Source organism: Capra hircus, chromosome 4, assembly GCF_001704415.2.
Source record: "Capra hircus breed San Clemente chromosome 4, ASM170441v1, whole genome shotgun sequence".
NCBI lineage: Eukaryota > Metazoa > Chordata > Mammalia > Artiodactyla > Bovidae > Capra > Capra hircus.
The window spans coordinates 101447381-101466921 of NC_030811.1; the positions used below are offsets into that span (position 1 = coordinate 101447381).

The window sequence follows — 19541 nt, forward strand, 5'->3', positions numbered from 1 at the left end:
CTCACAAAGTTTACTGAAAAATAATGATATAAACTATTAAAAACACAATTGGTGTGTTTTTATTCTATAGGTTATTTCTTACTTATTCAAAAAAGATTTGAGGTGGCTTATTAAAATATGCAAAGCATAGAATAATTCAATTAAGCTTTAATTATTAATTTTAAAAACTAAGTAAGGACTGTCGTGTGTGTGTGTTTAGAAGGTGAGAGTGAATAACGAAACGAAGGGAAAAATGAAATAGGAAAAAATAAGATGAAGCCCAGACATACCGAATATTTCTCAAAGTACTCTGTGTAAGATTATAAAACTAAAGCCAATATTAACGTTAAAATAAAACAATGAGAAAAAAAGTCTTGAAAAGGAAGGACTACTGAGAAGCCAATCCCACTGTGATGAGAGAGGCTGGAAGGAAAGGGGATGACACTCTTAAAAGGCAAAGATCAGGTAACAGATCAAACCTAGGGAAAAGAAAGGCCAGAACATCAGAATTCTACTGTGAAGCAAGGAAGAGAAAAATTGAAACGGTGACATTTTCATTTATTTCTTTCTTTTATTCAAAATAACTGATTCTTCTTTTCCTTCTTTTAATACATGATAAAAACACTACTTCATTTGATCTAAGTATATGGATGAGCTACAGTGAAAGGAAATTAACTGCCAACTTCTTAGGCTGGTTGTAGCAAACTGTCAGCTGCTGACTCCCCCAGCCATTCCCTTCCAACATATTCCTTTTTTGTAAAATTCATTTTCTCTGACAGAAACTGAAAATGTCAGGTTTCACCAATTCATCTTATTGCACTGCTAATGATAGCCATAATGACTATTTTGACACATGAGATAATGGGACAATCTACTGGAGTGAATATATGAGAAAATTTTTCAGTCCTAATGATAAGAGAACCCTCTCTCCTCCTCCTCTGTTTCGAATTATATAATGAAAGAACACAGTGCTTATTTAGAGCTACCCCAGCAATACTGAGACCATGAGACAACAAGGTTAGGAACCAAAAAGAAAAGCATATTGATGTTGGTAGAATAGAAGAATAAAATAAGACTTAATCATTGAGCTTCTGAAACAACCCCAGAACTACTATTGTTTATGGTCTCCTGTCATGAGATAGTTAACACACGGCTACCACAGTTAAGCAGTCCATTACTTGCTTCCAAAAGCCTAGATAAGGTACAACATCAAAAAGATGAACAACCAAAACACTTATCATAAGAGTCACATGCATACTGGTAGTAGACTCCACATGTGGCTCTGAAATTTCCAGAAAAATAAAGAAGTTATTGCAATCAGTAACATAATTCACAATATCAGAAACCAGTTAATAAGCAAATACACAGCTACACCTACTATTAAGAATTGAGAGAAAGAACACTACATAATGTACTGAGAAACAGGCTCATCAACATTCTCAGTTTAAACAAAAGAAAAAAATCAATAAGGCTTTCAACAACAAAAGTATAAAAAGTACACATCAACTAAATGAATAATAGTTAAGAATCAAAATAATTTTATCCAAGAACATAAACATCTAATAATACGGCTCATGTAAATGTTTGGAGCAGTTGATAATCTGTGTAAATTCCAAGTAAATTATATTTCTTACAGTCATACTTCAAAAAAAAGTTAAATAGGATTCTTAGAGAAGTACCAAAGTGAAAGTGACCTCTCTGCTAACAGGTAACCAAGCTGGAGGAAGAGCGAGCAACTTATGCAAACCAAAGAGACAAAGAGACACATGCATGAATCAAGTTATTCTAATATAAGAAAAGGTACCAGGGAAATATCCTCAGACAATGCCTGTAGATAAATAGGAAATCAAAAGAAGGATAAATAGGAAATCAAATTGCAATTCACTACACACAAAATGATGGTGTGAAAACTAATTTTACTCTAGAACTCTTTTCTTAATGAAATCTTAAAAAAAAAAAAAAAAAAGACCTTAAATGCTAAACAGCTGATCCCATACAAGGTGAATGATAGAAGGGACTGGTCCCTCAACCTGTATTCTAATCATTGAGAACACAGTGAAAAATAATAACAAAATACCCCTGTCCTCATGAATCTATGTCCTAATGAAAGTGATAGACAGTAAACAAAATAAAAAGAATCATACATATTATCACACACCATGATCAAGTGGGACTTATTCCAAGGATGCAAAGACTTTTCAGTATCTATAAGCCAATCAATATGATATACCATATTAACAAACTGAAAAATAAAAACCATATGATCATCTTTATAGATGCAGAAAAACCTTCTGACATAATTCAAAATCTATTTATGATTTCTCTTCAGAAAGTGGACATAGAAGGAACATTCCTCAACATAAAAAAGGCCATTTACGATAAATCCGCAGTTAACATCATAATCAAGGGTGAAAAGCTGAAAGCATTTCCTATAAGATCAGGAACAAGATGAGGATGCCAACTTGTACCACTTTAATCCAATATAGTTACTTTGGAAGTCTTCAACACAGCAATCACAGAAGAAAAAGAAAAGGAATTCAAATTGGAAAAGAAGTAAAACTGTCACTGTTTGCATATGATATTGGTGCTATACCTAGGAATTCCTAAAAACACTACCAGAAAACTATTAAAGCTATATTGGACAGTGGTTAGGTTAGTTAAAAGGGGAAGAAAGCAGCAGAAAAGAGAATAGAAACTGTTATGGGAGCGGGAGGATTGCAACTTTAGACAGGGTGACCGAGAAAAGCCACAGTGAGTAGCAGATATAGAATGAGGACCTGAAAAAAAGTGAGGGAATGAGCCATACAGGGGAAAGGCAGCCCATGCAAGGAAACAAATAGAGGCCCAGAGCAGGAGCTCATCTGGCCAATCATTCAAGGAGCAACAAGTGAGCCAGTGAAGGTGAATGAGGGAAAATGATAAACTCAGAGAGGTAATGTGAAGCCAGATCACACAGACCCTTATAGATCAGCAGACACTGGCCTCTAGTTTGAATCAGATAGAAAGCCATTGAAGGGTTTTGAGCAAAGGAGTGACCAGATCCAACTTAGATTTTAATGGGACAATACTAGCTACAACTGAAAATGTCCTCTGTTCTCTATGAAAAGGCTTGACATCAAAGTATGACCTAAAAGCCAAATCTGGCACTGCCTGTTTTTGGAAATACGGTTTTATTTGAACACAGCCATGCTCATTTGTTTATATATTGTCTATGGACTTTCACAATCAGTGGCAAAGTTAAATAGTTACACACAAGCCATAGGCCCACAAAGCCTAAAATATTTACTATCTGGCTCTTTATAGTAAAACAAATTGCCACCCTCTACTCTAGCAAGACAAGGCTAGAAAGAGCTGGAAGGTTATTATATTAATCCAGGTGACAAAAGAAGACTTGGACTAGGGCACAGCAATGAACTTAGCAAGAAGACACTGAACATGTACTAGATATACTTTGAAGACAGGATATGCTAATGGATTAGATACGGAGTGTGAGAGAAAGTGATCTGAGTAACTGTCAGAATTCACCCAGAATAATTATTAAAAATAATGCCTAAAACAGCCATATAAAAATAATACTGAAGATCTCATACAAAATATCTACTTTTAAGGGATGTAACTTCTTCATTAATTAATTTAAAAATATTTTGATCCAACAAGAGCCATTCTTACCAATCCTGGTTCTTCTAACAATATTAAGGCATCAGTTCAGTGCCAAATATCTAATTTAATCCAATTGAAATTTAATCCATGAATGACTTCAATCCATTAAATCAAAGGTTGTAGGAAATAAATTGATACCTAATTTCACATTATTTCAAAGAGAATATTTTACATGGTAACAGATTATAACAATGTTCACAGTACCAAAATCATACTTTATCATAGAAAAAACTACCATATGGTTTAAGTGAAAGATAAGGAATCTTAAGGCTAACTATATGATGTGAAACATAAGTTGCAATGAGCGTAACTGGGCCTGTTTTATAGTTTGCTTTTAACAATAAGATATATTTTGTCATGAAGTGAAGTGAAGTTGCTCAGTTGTGTCTGACTCTTTGCGACCCCATGGACTGACTGTAGCCTACCAGGCTCCTCCGTCCATGGGATTTTCCAGGCAAGAGTACTGGAGTGGGTTGCCATTTCCTTCTCCAGGGGATCTTCCTGACCCAGGGATTAAACCTGGGTGTCCCTTATTGTAGGCAGGTGCTTTACCGTCTGAGCCACCAGGGTCATAACATAAATAACATAAATATTCTAAATAATGGAGAATTTTCACAAAATGGGTCAAAAGCAATAGAATAGATCTCACTAATAGGATAAAATACTATGGCAGATGGCTATAAAAAGATGTAAAAAGTATGCTAGGGTGTATGATGTCACTGGATGAAACCAAAGTACTCACTCTCTCTTTCAACCTTTCTTTGACTGCCTATATAAAATAGTATTAAGAAGTAAGAAATCCAACTTAATAAAACAGTCTTTAAAAAAGACAAAAAAAGGTGCTCTCTCTAATGTCATAAAACTGAAACAGAAGACAAGGCATATCCACAAACAACAGATCTATTCTGATTTAAAATTTATTTTTTCACCAAATATGCATTACATAAATCTTAATCTACAGAAGTACAACCAGAAGTAGCCAAGAAGTTCATTTTAACAAGATGTTTACTGACAAGAGCAAATTCATTGATATTGATTCAAGCCAAGTCTTGTATTTTAAAACCCTATTTTTCAACTATATAACTGTTTACAAGAAGAAACCACAAATACATGCAAATATGCTTTAAATCATTTTCCCAAAAAGAGTTCATTTAACAAGATGGGGAGAGAAAAATCCCACTTCATTATTCCAAAATCCAGAATTCCTACCTAATCAATCAAAGGAGGGAGCAAGGCAAGGAAAAAACTTCAGGCCCAGTTTCCACGTCGTGATTTATCTAACTTTCCCTGTAAATTTCCCCAGATTAGCTCACAGATATATAGATATTCAGACCACAAACTGTAAATTATTTATTCAGTGTAATACTGTATTTTGTTTTAATTTGAATGCCTTTAGATGTGGAGATGCAATCTCTAAATCACTATGGACCCCATTATAGCCCTCATCCCATACATGGCTGCTTCACACGTTTTCATTAATTAAATGGCTACTGTTTCTGCTGCTGCTAAGTCGCTTCAGTCGTGTCCAACTCTGTGCAACCCCATAGACAGCAGCCCAGCAGGCTCCCCCGTCCCTGGGATTCTCCAGGCAAGAACACTGGAGTGGGTTGCCATTTCCTTCTCCAATGCATGAAAGTGAAAGTGAAAGTGAAGTCGCTCAGTCCTGTCCAACTCTTAGCGACTGTCTACCAAAAATAATGATGGATGGCACTATACAAAGAGACTCAAACTACCACAGTATAAAAGGCAAAGTCCTCTCAACAAGTTCTAAAAATAGAAATGGCTACAAAAAAATCATCCTGGCTACAAAGTTCAAAGTTTCCAGAAGTCAAGTCATAACCTTAACCTACAGATTCTCTGATCCAGATAGTCACCGAGATTTATCTGATCTGCTGAGTCTTACTTCTTTTATCTCTGGATTTCTGCCAACCATCTTGAGTAATTTGTTGTTGTTCAGTCGCTCATTCATGTCCAACTCTTTGTGACCCCATGGCCTGTAACACGCCAGGCTTCCCTGTCCACCACCATGTCCCAGAGCTTGCTCAAACTCATGTCCATTGAGTCAGTGATGCCATCCAACCATTTCGTCTTTTGTCATTCCCTTCTCCTCCTGCCCTTGATCTTTCCCAGCATCAGAGTCTTTTCTAATGAGTGGGCTCTTCACATCAGGTGGCCAAAGTATTGGTGCTTCAGCTTTAGCATCAGTCCTTCCAATGAATATTTAGGACTGATTTCCTTTAGGATTGACTGGTTTGATCTTGCAGTCCAAGGGACTCTCAAGAATCTCCTCCAACACCACAGTTCAAAAGCATCAATTCTTCGGTGCTCACCTTTCTTTATGGTCCAACTCTCAAATCCATACATGACCACTTGAAAAACCACAGCTTTGCCTTGTCAGCAAAGTAATGTCTCTGCTTTTTAATAAGCTGTCTAGGTTGGTTATAGCTTTTCTTCCAAGGACCAGGCATCTTTTAATTTCATGGCTGCAGTCACCATTGCAGTGATTTTGGAGACCAAGAAAATAAAGTCTGTCACTGTTTCCACTGTTTCCCCAACTATTCATCATAAAGTAATGGGATGGGATGCCATGATCTTAGTTTTTGAATGTTGAGTTTTAGGCAAGCTTTTTCACTCTCCTCTTTCACTTTCATCAAGAGGCTCTTTAGTTCCTCTTCACTTTCTGCCATCAGGGTAATACACTCTGCATATCTGAGGTTATTGATATTTCTCACGGCAATCTTGATTCCAGCTTATGCTTCAGCCAGCCCGGCATTTTGCATGATGTAATCTGCATATAAGTTAAATAAGCAGGGTGACACTAAACAGATTTGACATACTCCTTTCCCAATTTTCAACCAGTCTGTTGTTCCATGTCCGATTCTAACTGTTGCTTCTTGACCTGCATACAGGTTTTGCAGGAGGCAGGTAAGTGGTCTGGTATCCCCACCTCTTGAAGTATTTTCCACACAGTCAAAGACTTTGGGGTAATCAATGAAGCAGAAGTAGACGTTCTTCTGGAATTCTCTTGCTTTTTCTATGATCAAACAGATGTTGGCAATTGGATTTCTGGTTCCTCTGCCTTTTCTAAATCCAGCTTAAACATCTGGAAGTTAGTTCATATACTGCTGAAGCTTGGCTTGGAGAATTTTGAGAATTCCTTTGCTAGCATGTGAAATGACTGCAATTGTGTAGTAGTTTGAAGATTCTGTGGCATTGCCCTTCTTTGGGACTGGAATGAAAACTGACCTTTTCCAATCCTGTGGCTACTGCTGAGTTTTCCAAATTTGCTGGCATACTGAATGCAGCACTTTCACACCATCATCTTTTAGGATATGAAAGAGCTCAACTGGAATTCCATCACCTCCACTAGCTTTGTTTGTAGTGATGCTTCCTAAGGCCCACTTGTCTTCACACTCCAAGATATATGGTTTTAGGTGAGTGATCACACCATTGTAGTTATCTGGATCATGAAGATCTTTCTTGTATAGTTCTTCTGTGCACTTTTGCCACCTCTATCTTTTGCTATCTTTGCTAGGTCCATACCATTTCTGTCCTTTATTGTACCCATCTGTGCAAGAAATGTTCCCTTGGTATCTCTAGTTTTCTTGAAGCGATCTCTAGTTTTTCCCATTCTGTTATTTTCATCTATTTCTGTGCATCAATTACTGAGGAAGGCTTTCTTATCTCTCCTTGCTATTCTTTGGAACTCTTCATTCAGATGGATATATCTTTCCTTTTCACTCTTGCCTTTTGCTTCTCTTCTTTTCTCAGGTAGTTGTAAGGCCTCCTCAGACAACCATTTTGCCTTTCTGCATTTCTCTTTCTTGGGGATAGTTTTGATCACTGCCTCCTGTACAATGTCATGATTCTTTGTCCATAGCTTTCCAGATTAGATCTGTCTATCATATCTAATCCCTTGAATCTATTTGTCACTTCCACTGTATAATAATAAGGGATTTGACCTAAAGGTCATATCTGAATTGCCTAGTGGTTTTCCCCACTTCGTTCAATTTCAGTCTGAATTTTGCAATAAAGAGTTCATGATCTGTGCCACTGTCAGCTCCCTTGAGTCCAAGGGACTCTCAAGACTCTCCCTTGTTTTTGCTGACTGCATAGAGCTTCTCCATCTTTGCTTGCAATGAATATAATCAATCTGATTTCGGTTCTGGCCATTTGATGATGTCCATGTGTAGAGTCGTCTCTTGTGTCATTGGAGGAGGGTGTTTGCTATGACCAGTGAGTAATCTACATGACCCCATTATACAACTGCTCCTCTATATAGGTCTACAAAATAGCTGTGAAAATGCGTAATGTCCCTTTAGTACGCTTCTTCAATTAATCAAATTACAACTCATCATATTCAGAGACTGGCACAAAAACAGATATATGTGCCCAAATTATAATCCCAATAGGATCAATTCATTGGTAAAATATGTCCCTTAAAATTGGCTCAAAAAATTTTCTTCATGAGATTTCCTTTTTTACTTGTTTCTTGTCTATGAAATAAAATGGAATAAGATGAAAGCTCAACATAAAAAACATATTTTTACATGACACTGAAAATTTACCCAATAAAGTAGCATAACAACAGAGGCTTAGATATAACCATAAATCTATTCCAAATATAAAGTAGGAATTATAGAACACTCAATTACCTACTTATATAAAAAGCTTAAAAAAAAAAAAGAAAACAAAACTTGGTCTCAGGATCCCTTATAGTAGTAAAAGGTTTTGAAGACCTGCAAAGAGTTTATGTGAGTTAGTTAACATATTAGAATTTAAAATTGAGAAATTTTTAAAATATTCATTTATTTTAAAATAACAATAAGCCCACTACACGTTAATAAAATTAACAATTTAATGAAAAATACTAAGATTTACATACATAAAACTTTTTAGTGAGAAGAGTGACACTGTTTTACATTTTTGCAAGTCTCTTAATATCTAGATTAAAAGAAGACAGCTGGATTTTCAAAACTACTTCCACATTCAAATGCTTATATTGTTACATGCTATATAATCTCTGGAAATCTCCACTATTACTTGTGAGAAAATTAAGAGCAAAAAAAGTACATATTATTTTCATACTGTTATGAAGACAGTTTTAACCTCACAGACCTTGAGAGAATATTGAAGAGTCCCAAAAACATACTTTGAAAACAACTGATTGCTTAAATTTCTAGTATGAAAATTTTAGAATTAGAAATAATTGTAAAGAGATAGAAATGCAGGTACTGAAGACAGGGTAATGATTTTATTTAAAGAGAAACAGAGCAAGGTTATTACTAAAATATAATTTTAGATTCTTATATAAGATATGCAGACATTATAATGCTTTAAAACACCTTGAATTATGTTTCATTTCATCTGTCAGATTTCATTATAAAATTTGTAACATGTTTTCCAAATGTATGGCTCGATTTAAGACTAAAAAAATTCATATATATTGTTTATTCAAAGTTTTAGACCAGTGATCTAGGCAAACACTTAAAGAATAAACTCACAAATTTATTTTAAAATGCACACCTGTTGGAGAATATAATGGAGTCATGTAAGTCTTATGAACATATTCACCAACCATGGATTTAAATAAACCTACCTCTTCTGCTGCTGCCTCTGAAAGCAGACCTTCCTTCTGAGCACAGGTCACATGGAAATAGGCTCTGCACATCCCTGCATCACAGCTAATGCAAACTCCAGTTCGAGCAAAACGAGGGTCTTCGCAGAAACTACACTCCTACAATGGAAAATAGGAAAAGTCTCAGAGGGAAAACATTCCCAGAACAGAAACTGCATTCTCATACAAAGCTTCTACAAAATACAAATAGTGAACCAATAGTACCAATAGTATATCAATATAAACAAAAACCATAGGTAAGCCAAATATTTATAAGAAAAAAAGTAATTCTCTTTATAGTTCTACAAAACCAAAATTCAACTTACATAATAATGATTATAACAATAAGTAGTTGAGGGCTTACCATGCACTAAGCACTATTCTAAGCACTTGACATGAATTAATATATATAATTCTTTATATATAGTGTCATTTGACACTATTTCATAATAATGTGTGGAAGAAATACTACAGTCATTCTCATCTTACACACGAGAAAACTGAGGTAAATGCAGTCTTTAACCAGATAATCTTAAAGACCATGCTCTTAATCATTAAACTACACTATTTCAACAATAATATACTATTTGAAAAAATTAAAGAAAATGAATAAGAAGCCAGAGAAAATTCACCAAAAGATCTAGACATTGAAATCAAAGAAATAACGCATTTTTAAAATATATTTGAGAAGCAGAAGCAATCTTAAGTAAACAATTTTGTGAAATTAATAATAATATACAATATAACCAATTATTTATATTCTTCCTGTATATAAAAGGAAAAACTGCAAAACTAAAGGTATAAACTGTTGAAATTACCCCAAATGCCAGCACCCTGATTTATTTTTTCATACTTTTAACTAAACCACAGAGAGGACGAAAAGAACAAAAAAAACCTGCTGTCAACATATACTCTATAAATATGAACCTTCACAAAAAAAACTTGCTAAATTATGAAAGACCATCAGCAGACGGTTAAGGAAGAACTGCTTAGTAAGTGCATTCTATATAAATTAAATACGAGGGAAACATTTAAAAAGAAAAATGAAAAAGTTTCAATAGATGTTAAAAACATCATTGTAATACTGTTAACAGTTAGTACCTACTTGGTAGACAGTACCAAACTGATATATTAGCACTTATCCAAGAACTGTGTTCTGGGCACAGGTGTGAAAATACTGCCAACTCCTGACATTCTGCTGCCTAGTTAAAGGTCTTTTCCATTAACAGTAGTATATGTATGGTATAAAATATCAGCAAGTAGTAATATAAACATGAAACCAAAAAACTGTTAAACAAAGAGAAAGAGAGGAGAGGGGGATGGAGAAGGGGAGAAATTAAACTATTTAAAGGATGTCAATACCATGAACAGAATCAAATTGTTCAGGATAACAATTTAATGTAATTTACATTAAATTGAGTAACTTAATGTAATACGATGAAATTGGGCAAGGGACTTCTGACAGAACACAAAGAAAAAGTGTCTGACACTGAAGTCCTAAAAGACTATAGAACAATCTAACAAAGAAAATAGAATCTTCCTCAATTGCTTGAATCATTTACAATGCTAGGGAACGAAGCAACTGAGAACACAGGGGAAGAAAGTAATCAGGATTAGGAAATGGATAGACAATGTGGTCTAGAGAGCTGTCTAAGATAAAACTCACAACATTGGGTTTGATTTTGCAGATGAGCTAGACAGTACCTAATTTTTTTACTCCTTTTCCTAGTAATACTTCAACACAAAAGCAGGTGATAATGAAAAACATCAGCTGATAATTATACATTTAATGACTCATTTTTAATCCAGAGGTCACTGCTAGCCTCAGTTTTATGAAGCAGTATCTACTTACTGTTTTTTTTTTAATTGCTTTGAGATTTATATTTATGGTAACAATATATGCCTATTGAAAATGATGGAAGTCAGTCCCTTTTAGGCTCGATGGAAGCTACTATCAAAAAGTAGGAACTTTCATTTCCAAAAGTGGTGGACTAGGTAATCTGTATTGCTTCTACTCAACTAGAAAACGTAGACAAATTAGTATTTATTTACTATTGTTTAAAGGCATTAGAGAAGCAACAAGACAGTGTACAGTTACCTGAGGAAAGTAAATTCAATACTAGGGCCTAGAAGCTTTAGCTAATTCTGGAGAGGGAAGCTGCAATTACCCAAACCAAAGCAAAAGATTACTGGAGTGATTGTTAAGAGCCCAAGGAGGATATTTTGGATATAACAACAGAAGCTATCAAAGTTTAAAATCAGAATTTTCCAACAATATCTAAGTTTTTCACCTTACCTTTAATATGTTACTAATGCTCTTCAAGAGACTCCCTTCCCAAATGCCCAACAGACAGTAATGGAAAGAGAATATATATCAGTGCCTAATTAGTTCTACCATTCTAAAGATGTGTGCAGTAATTATATACTTAAGTTTAAATTAGTAAGTATGTAATCTTATCACTCATAATCTAAAACTCAGTCATAGTGAAAAACCAATTTATAACCTACGAGACTCATTTGCTAGGAAAGGTTATGCAGTCATAAAATCAGTCCTTGAAATCTGAGAAAATAATGGGTTTTTCTTGTACTCTTTTCATAATTTCATAAATTTCATTTCAAAAGTAAAGTTAGAAATTAAGCTCATATTCAGTCCAACTGGTTAAAATAAGGATTTAATCTGAGAATTCATTATACACTAAGCAGTGTGCCAAATGCCAGGGAAACAACAGTGATATCAACTATCATTTTTTCCCACAGGTTAAACTAAATTACAAACACATGGAAGAATTTATATATTACTGGCTTTCTGGGAAAATTACTGTCAATTATAAATGATTTAGTACTCTCCAATAGCATAATTGGGCTTCCCTGGTGACTCAGACAGTAAAGAATCCGCCTGCAATTTAGGAGACCCTGGGTTCAATGCCTGGGTCGGGAAGATCCCATGGAGAAGGAAATGGTAACTCATTCCAGTCTTCTTTCCTGGAAAATTCCATGGACAGAGAAACTTGACAAGCTACAGCCCAAACAGGTTACAAACAGACACAACAGAGCGACTGACTAAGCACGCATCCAAGCAATAGCATGATCAGCAATAAGCATTTCTGTAGTTAACAATGATACTAGCAAAAAGCCATATAAACTAAGTAAAACTTTCTCCTAGACAACCAAAAACAGTTTGTCTCACCTTGGCACCATATTTGGAATAGTTCATTTCTGTTAGTGTTACTGGTCGTAATTTGTCAATATCTCCAAAGGCTACACCAGGAACGTACAGGGCACAAACGATGTGAACCCATCTATAAGGATAAAAGATATGATTTTGTTATCAAACTTTCTGATAAAATGCCGACATGGAAAATAAACATAAAATATATGTGCCATATCAAATAACTACTGCAAGAATTTTACAGCCAGGTCTCAACACCTCAGACATACAACTAAAGAATATTAAACACTTATAGAATTATATCATTTAGTTACAGAAAAGGGGACTGCAATAAGCACTACTTTTCCAGCAGCTTAGCCAAAGCTGAGTTAACAAATATAATCGCCTTTCACTTAATATTCACCACACTATGCACTTATCTGTTATTCTTAAATATTTGCACAAAACCACTATTCAAATGAAACAAAACATTTTCATATGCATGAAAGGTATTCACAATATTTTAAGCACTCTAGAATTAAGGATCCTAATTTAAGAACTATAAAGTTACTCTGCATAAATTATATAACATTGATCTTTCCTGCTACTTTTTCTAAAAGCTATTGGATAATCCTTAAGGACATATTAAAAAAAAAAAAATTCTTAGTGTGCATCTTAACTTTCTTTCTTCCTAGGCTGAAACTGATTGATAGGAGACTGGACAGAAGAGTTGTGATAATATAAGGAAGTCACAGTTCATTCAGCTCATCTGTTCACCATACAACCTATGTACTATGTATATGCCCCACAAATAAATAATGTTTAAAGTCTGGACGATGTTACAACACTAAACAACAGCAACAACAAAATGTTCAGTTTCAGTGTACTGAAAAAAAACAGTAGGAGTTGATTCTAATTACATTTTTTAAAAACTGTTCTGAACCTCTATAAAATATATCAGGAACACTTTCTGTTTGCTTACAACCATGCAAAATACAGGACCACTAGATTTTGAAATGTAAACAGATCTCCCTCATCTCTGCAAGAAAGAGGGTAAAAATGAGATGGCAAATATCTCTTATCCTTGTGAAAATATTAACAACAAATTTTACTTTATCATAGCTTGAGAGGCTATGATTGCTACATGGTTCTATTTTGTGATGCACTATGAGTCTTAAAGAAATAAGACTAAAAACATTTTATAGAGGTACTAGGGAAAATAGTTACAAATCTTTAAAATTTATCCTTTTTTATTGGGAAGAAAATTCAAAGTTTTGAGATTTTCTTGATAAAATGTTTTAATCCAACTTCCCAAATGCATCCTGTGGAGTTCAATATAAAGATACACATCTTCAACGAGCAGCTGCTTTCTCAATTTAATTTGTGCAGTTTTTTCATGCTCCACTGATGTATTAAATGCCGCTGTACTCTGTAGGAGTTTATCTTTGATAAACCCAACAGCTGGCTGCTTGCTTCATATTGACCTTCTTAAAATCTTTTAGAACTAGTCACACAAGTACTACAGATAGAAACTGCCATTTCAGTGTGACTGGCACAAAAGTGTATCATTTCCTGCAACCGTACTTGTGAGGATGCCAACTTGAGTCTTTATTAAAATACATATCAAACAGCTGAGATAATTTTGGTCCTTTTTAATATCTGTTATATATAGATTTTTGTTCATTTGTTTAACTGCATGTACTTTAGAACCTTGTAATTAAGACAAATTGAGAAATCAAAAAGGAATAAACTTCCTTGTTACTTTATCATTCATTTTGCTTGGAGCTATGAAGGCAGATGTTGATCAAGCAAGGGAACAGAAAACAAACATCCCATGAGACCACCAAAAACTACAGTCAGAATTGTCATTCTAGCATAGAAACTATTAATACATTCTTTTAAATTTACATATTTTAATAAAGCAAACTAAGTAGAAAAATACTTCACAAAAACTCATTTCAAATAAGAACTATATTCATCAATCAAACTTGATTTTGAAATGCTTTGTATGTGTGGTGTCTTTATAACATATTTAAAAAACTCACTTCAGGAGTTATTTTCATTCATGCATCTATTCATTCAGTAATTAATTACTGAGCGACTGAACTGAACTGAAGAACAGAGCACCAGGCAGGCAGTGGGGAAGTGACAAAGAAGTATGTGAAACGCTTGCAGCATAAGGTGTGATATGCTATTATATTAAAGCATGTGTAATATTTCCTATATTCAGGTTTATAATACCACTAAGGCAGGATAAAACACTCTCTTTAAGAAAAAAAAATAAAAATTTAATGATAAGAATGTATTGATGGTCTTCTCACATTAAATGGTATTATTTTCTATTGTAGTATATGTAGCTCTCATCAGACACAGAAGGGAAAACAGCCTATGTAATAGAAGAAAATTTCAAATATTTTTCATTCTTTCCATATATAGTTCTTTCTTTTCATCTATTTTCCATTTGAAGCTAGAGTATTAAATACCTTGTCAAATCTTCGTGGCTTTTTTGCTCTTGATTCAAGCTAGTATTATATCCTTCAAACTGTATCAAGACCTGTAATTCCCACAGTACTCAAGTATGGGCATCAACACAAATAAAATGTTCAAAGAGCATAAAAAAATTTTCCAGGCTGCACCAACAAGGAAGATGTCTACCTATATGAAAAATCTACAGAAGTCAATTAAAATATACCTCAGTAAAACCCAATGGTTAAAGAAGCCTCCCTTTTCTTCAACCAGAGACAATTTTACAAGTTAGTTTGTGGACTGTGTATTAGTATATATTACACATTAGTGTGGTAAGAGAGCTACTTTATAGTTTCTTAATAGAAATTTGAAATTATTGACATGAGAAAAGGTAAAATAAATGCTCTTCCCTAAAAGGAAACTGTGTTTCTCAAAGCTGCCATACTTATTCACACCCATTTATTACCATAAATTTCAACTTGCAGGACTGAAAAGTTATTAAGAAAGGATTTATGCAGTTACTTTTCTAAGATTACCTTAAATAAATGGAATAATATAAGTAATTTTTTAAAAAAGCACTAGCACTAGAAGCAGAAAGCATTAGCAGCAGAAAAACTAAGGAGATATTTATTACACACTTAAGTTTCAGAAACTACACTGTTTACAGAAATCGTCTCATTTCAGTTCAGTTCCACCGCTCAGTTGTGTCCGACTCTTTGGGACCCCATGGACTGCAGCACACCAGGCTTCCCTATCCATCACCAACTCCCAGAGCCTACTCAAATTCATATCTATTGAGTTGGTGATGCCATCTGACCACCTCATCATCCCCTGTGCCTCCCGCCTACAGGGTCTTTCATATGAGTCAGTTCTTTGCATCAGGTGGCCAAAGTATTGGAGTTTCAGCTTCAACATCAGTCCTGCCAATGAGTATTTAGGACTGATTTCCTTTAGGATGGACTGGTTGGGTCTTCTTGCAGACCAAGGGACTCTCAAGAGTCTTCTCCAATACCACAGTTCAAAAGCACCAATTCTTCGGTGCTCAGCTTTCTTTATAGTCCAACTCTAATAATCATACATGACTACTGAAAAAACCACAGCTTTGACTAGGCGGACATTTGTTGGCAAAGTAATGTCTCTGCTTTTGAATATGCTGTCTAGGTTGGTCATAACTTTCCTCCCAAGGAGTAAGCGTCTTTTAATTTCATGGCTGCAGTCACCATCTTCAGTGAATTTGGAGCCCCCAAAAATAAAGTCTGTCACTGTTTCCACTGTTTCCCCATCTATTCCCCATGAAGTGATGGGACCAGATGCCATGATCTTAGTTTTCTGAATGCTGAGTTTTAAGCCAGCTTTTTCACTCTTTCATCAAGAGACTCTTTAGTTCCTCTTCGCTTTCTGCCATAAGGGTGGTGTCATCTGCATATCTGAGCTAATTGCCATTTCTCCCAGCAATCTTGATTCCAGCTTGTGCTTCATCCAGCCCAGCGTTTCTCATGATGTACTCTGCATATAAGTTAAATAAGCAGGGTGACAACAGACAGCCTTGACGTACTTCTTTCCCTATTTGGAACTAGTCTGTTGTTTCATATCCAGTTCTAACTGTTGCTTCCTGACCTGCACACAGATTTCTCAAGAACCAAGTCAGGTTGTCTGCTATTCCCATCTCAGGAAGAATTTTCTACAGTTTGTTGTGATCCACACAGTCAAAGGTTTTGACATAGTCAGTAAAGCAGAAATAGATGTTTTTCTGGAACTCTCTTGCTTTTTCGATAATCCAATGGGTGTTGGCAATTTGATCTCTGGTTCCTCTGCCTTTTCTAAAACCAGCTTATACATCTGGAAGTCCACAGTTCACGTACTGTTGAAGCCTGGCTTGGAGAATTTTGAGCATTACTTTACTAGTGTGTGAGATGAGTGAAATTGTGCTGTAGTTTGAGCATTCTTTGGCATTGTCTTTCTTTGGGATTGGCATTGTCTTTCTTTGGGATTGGAATGCAAACTGTCCTTTTCCAGTACTATGGCCACTGCTGAGTTTTCGAAATTTGCTGGCATATTGAGTGCAGCACTTTCATCATCTCATTTAATCCTCTCAAAAGTGTTAGGAAACTGAGGCATAAAATGGTTAAATCACTTGCCTAAAATCAGATAGTAAGAAAAAACCAGAATACAAATCTAGGCAGTCTAACTTGAAAGCACACAGTTTTAATGTTGTAGTAAATTTCCTAATTCTAGGTCAAAGTGAGTCCAGGCATAAAATAATGCTATTGTCTATAACACAAACCACAGACTCAATTCAATACATCTAATATTGTGTTACATGTTTATTTTGAGGATAAGCAATGAGGGACAAGAAGTAAAATTTTTGTTCATTTACCTAGACATCAATATACAGGGTAGTCATTTTTCCTAGATACCCTCAATATATAGTCTCCAAGATTCCATGACAGACTTTGTGCTATCCCAACTGTATGGCAATACTTCTCAAGGGCCTACCCACCAACTGAGGTAAAAATGAGAAAAACAGCTTTTACTTTACTAAAATAAAATTTATTAAGTTTAAAGAAAAACATTTTTTGGCATATAATGCATTCTATCATTTCAAAATTTTAAATATGAAAAATGATCACGATAATTTGTCTAGCTTATTTCACTGTTCTTATTAAAATATTAAACATTTAGTAAAATACTGAAATATCCATATGTGGTTAAATAAAAAATTGTGTACCCTCTCTTACACGGGGGGAAAAGGGTAAGTAGTGATTCATAATATATAAAAGGTTAGGAACTAATCTTATATTAGTCACCCATCCCAACTGGTAGTCTCCTGGGGAAAAACAGAAAGATGCCAACACTGTAACAATGACAACTGTTCAAATGTGATACTAAAAGTGAGTGTGAATCTAGTGAAAAGAACACAGTTCTCTGGGCCAGTTATTATTCTAGTGCCTCTCAGCTCAACTCCACTCTTCAATATCTGCTTTGAAATAACCAACAGAATCCCATCAGCACTTCCCATCTACACGATCCTCGGCCCTGTCTCAGTAGAGCGGCAGAAAGCACTGTAAGAGGAAGGGGCTTCTCTTCAGGACAGGAAAAGGACACCCACCAGTGCTCTGCCCTCAGTAACCTTGCAGACCCAGCCTGAAGATCACTTTCCTGTGGCCCTCTCAACCCAGACACCACACACTCCTGGTTTGAAACCACTGCCCAGTTACCCACTTGCCTAGAACTACAGGCCAGGTACTGGCCCAGGCAAACCAGCCAACTTCTCTGCCATCCAGTAGGCTCAAACTACACTTTCTCTAACAAGGCCTGAACCATAGTCTTGGGGAAGGTGTCTTCCTTCCAACTTTGTCATTCCCTGGAAACTCTCTCTCAGCTCTACAGTATTATTATTCAGAGTTCTTTTATATCTTTATGGTTACTGTTTATTATAGCTTAGTCCTTCTTTAAGTTAAATATCCCCTTTTATAATCATTGTATAGGTTCTATTTACTAATATACTCTTGAAGTCAAACAGATCTGAGTTCAAATTTAACTACGAACTTGTTCAAAATTATGTAAAGATCTGAGCCTCAGCTTCTACCTATAAAATAGGCAACTTTAGCATCTGTCTTATCATACAGTCATTCCTAAGATTAAATGGCATTATAGGTTATAAAGGCAAATGGAGATACTCAATAAATGATCTTTCCTCCTCTTTGCCCTGATATGTAGCCTCCTGTCCACTTACTCTATGTCAAAAAGACACAAAGAAGCAATCAAATGAAAATGTCTAACTCCGAAAATCATAAATACAAAAACAGAAGCATATGCATTATAAAGCAGGTATATTAACACAAAAGAATTATGACATCAACCTTCCAGCATCTGTCTCCTTGAAAATTCCATCCTGATTGGGACACAGTTCACAGCTAGGGGAAACACCACATTTACAGGCATCACAAAACCAAGGTTCAGTGGAGTTTTCAGAAGCTGAACTCATAATAGAGTCACTCTCTCCATCAACTCCATAACAACCTGAAAAAAAAAAAAAGAAGTATGATTAGAGTTTACTTTTTAAACTCACATTTATAAAGTTACAAAAGAAAAAGGGAAAGGAAGTAGAGAATAATTCTGAAAATTAATGGTTTAGAAGAATGATATTAAAGTCAAAACACAGAACTGAAATCATTTTATAAAAATGTTTTCACCACTTCATAGTGTATGCAATGACATAACTCTTTAAGACAAGTTTAGGTCTACTGGAAAGCATTACAGAAGGGCAAAATTTTACTGTTCTTTAAAATTTTTACAAAAAAATACATTAAAATATGAGTTTTCATTATACAGAAATCAGAACTATTGAGTCTAGGAACTATTAATTAGTAAATATTTTCAAGCTACCTTTGTACTGAGCATTTAAATATATCTAAAAGACCATGATCATGTAAAACATACAAACAAAAACCTCTGATCTAATTTTGTATGAATTTGGTTAAAACACAAATTCATACAACCATAAATGCAAAGTACTAGTGAAAGGAAAATAACAGACATACACTTACATAAATTAAGGCTACTGAGCAATCTGAATAGTTTAGACTAGAGATAAACAAGCGAGTTCCATTCACAGTTGAGCCAATCTAGAGCTATACAAGGTATCTGATCTATTTAACATTTATAATT

At 35.0% G+C, this 19541-nt stretch overlaps 1 protein-coding gene across 3 annotated transcripts in view; it reads right to left on the minus strand.

Moving 5' to 3' along the window:
• PHF14 (PHD finger protein 14) overlaps positions 1-19541 on the minus strand; it is a 196130-nt gene that overhangs the window by 147144 nt on the left and 29445 nt on the right. For all 3 annotated transcript variants that reach the window (XM_013963156.2, XM_013963157.2, XM_013963158.2), the window contains exons 5-7: positions 18734-18893; positions 12444-12555; positions 9239-9376 (exon numbers count right to left, since the gene is read on the minus strand). In XM_013963156.2, the coding sequence (XP_013818610.1) occupies positions 9239-9376; positions 12444-12555; positions 18734-18893 (410 nt within the window). The remainder of the gene's footprint in view (positions 1-9238; positions 9377-12443; positions 12556-18733; positions 18894-19541) is intronic.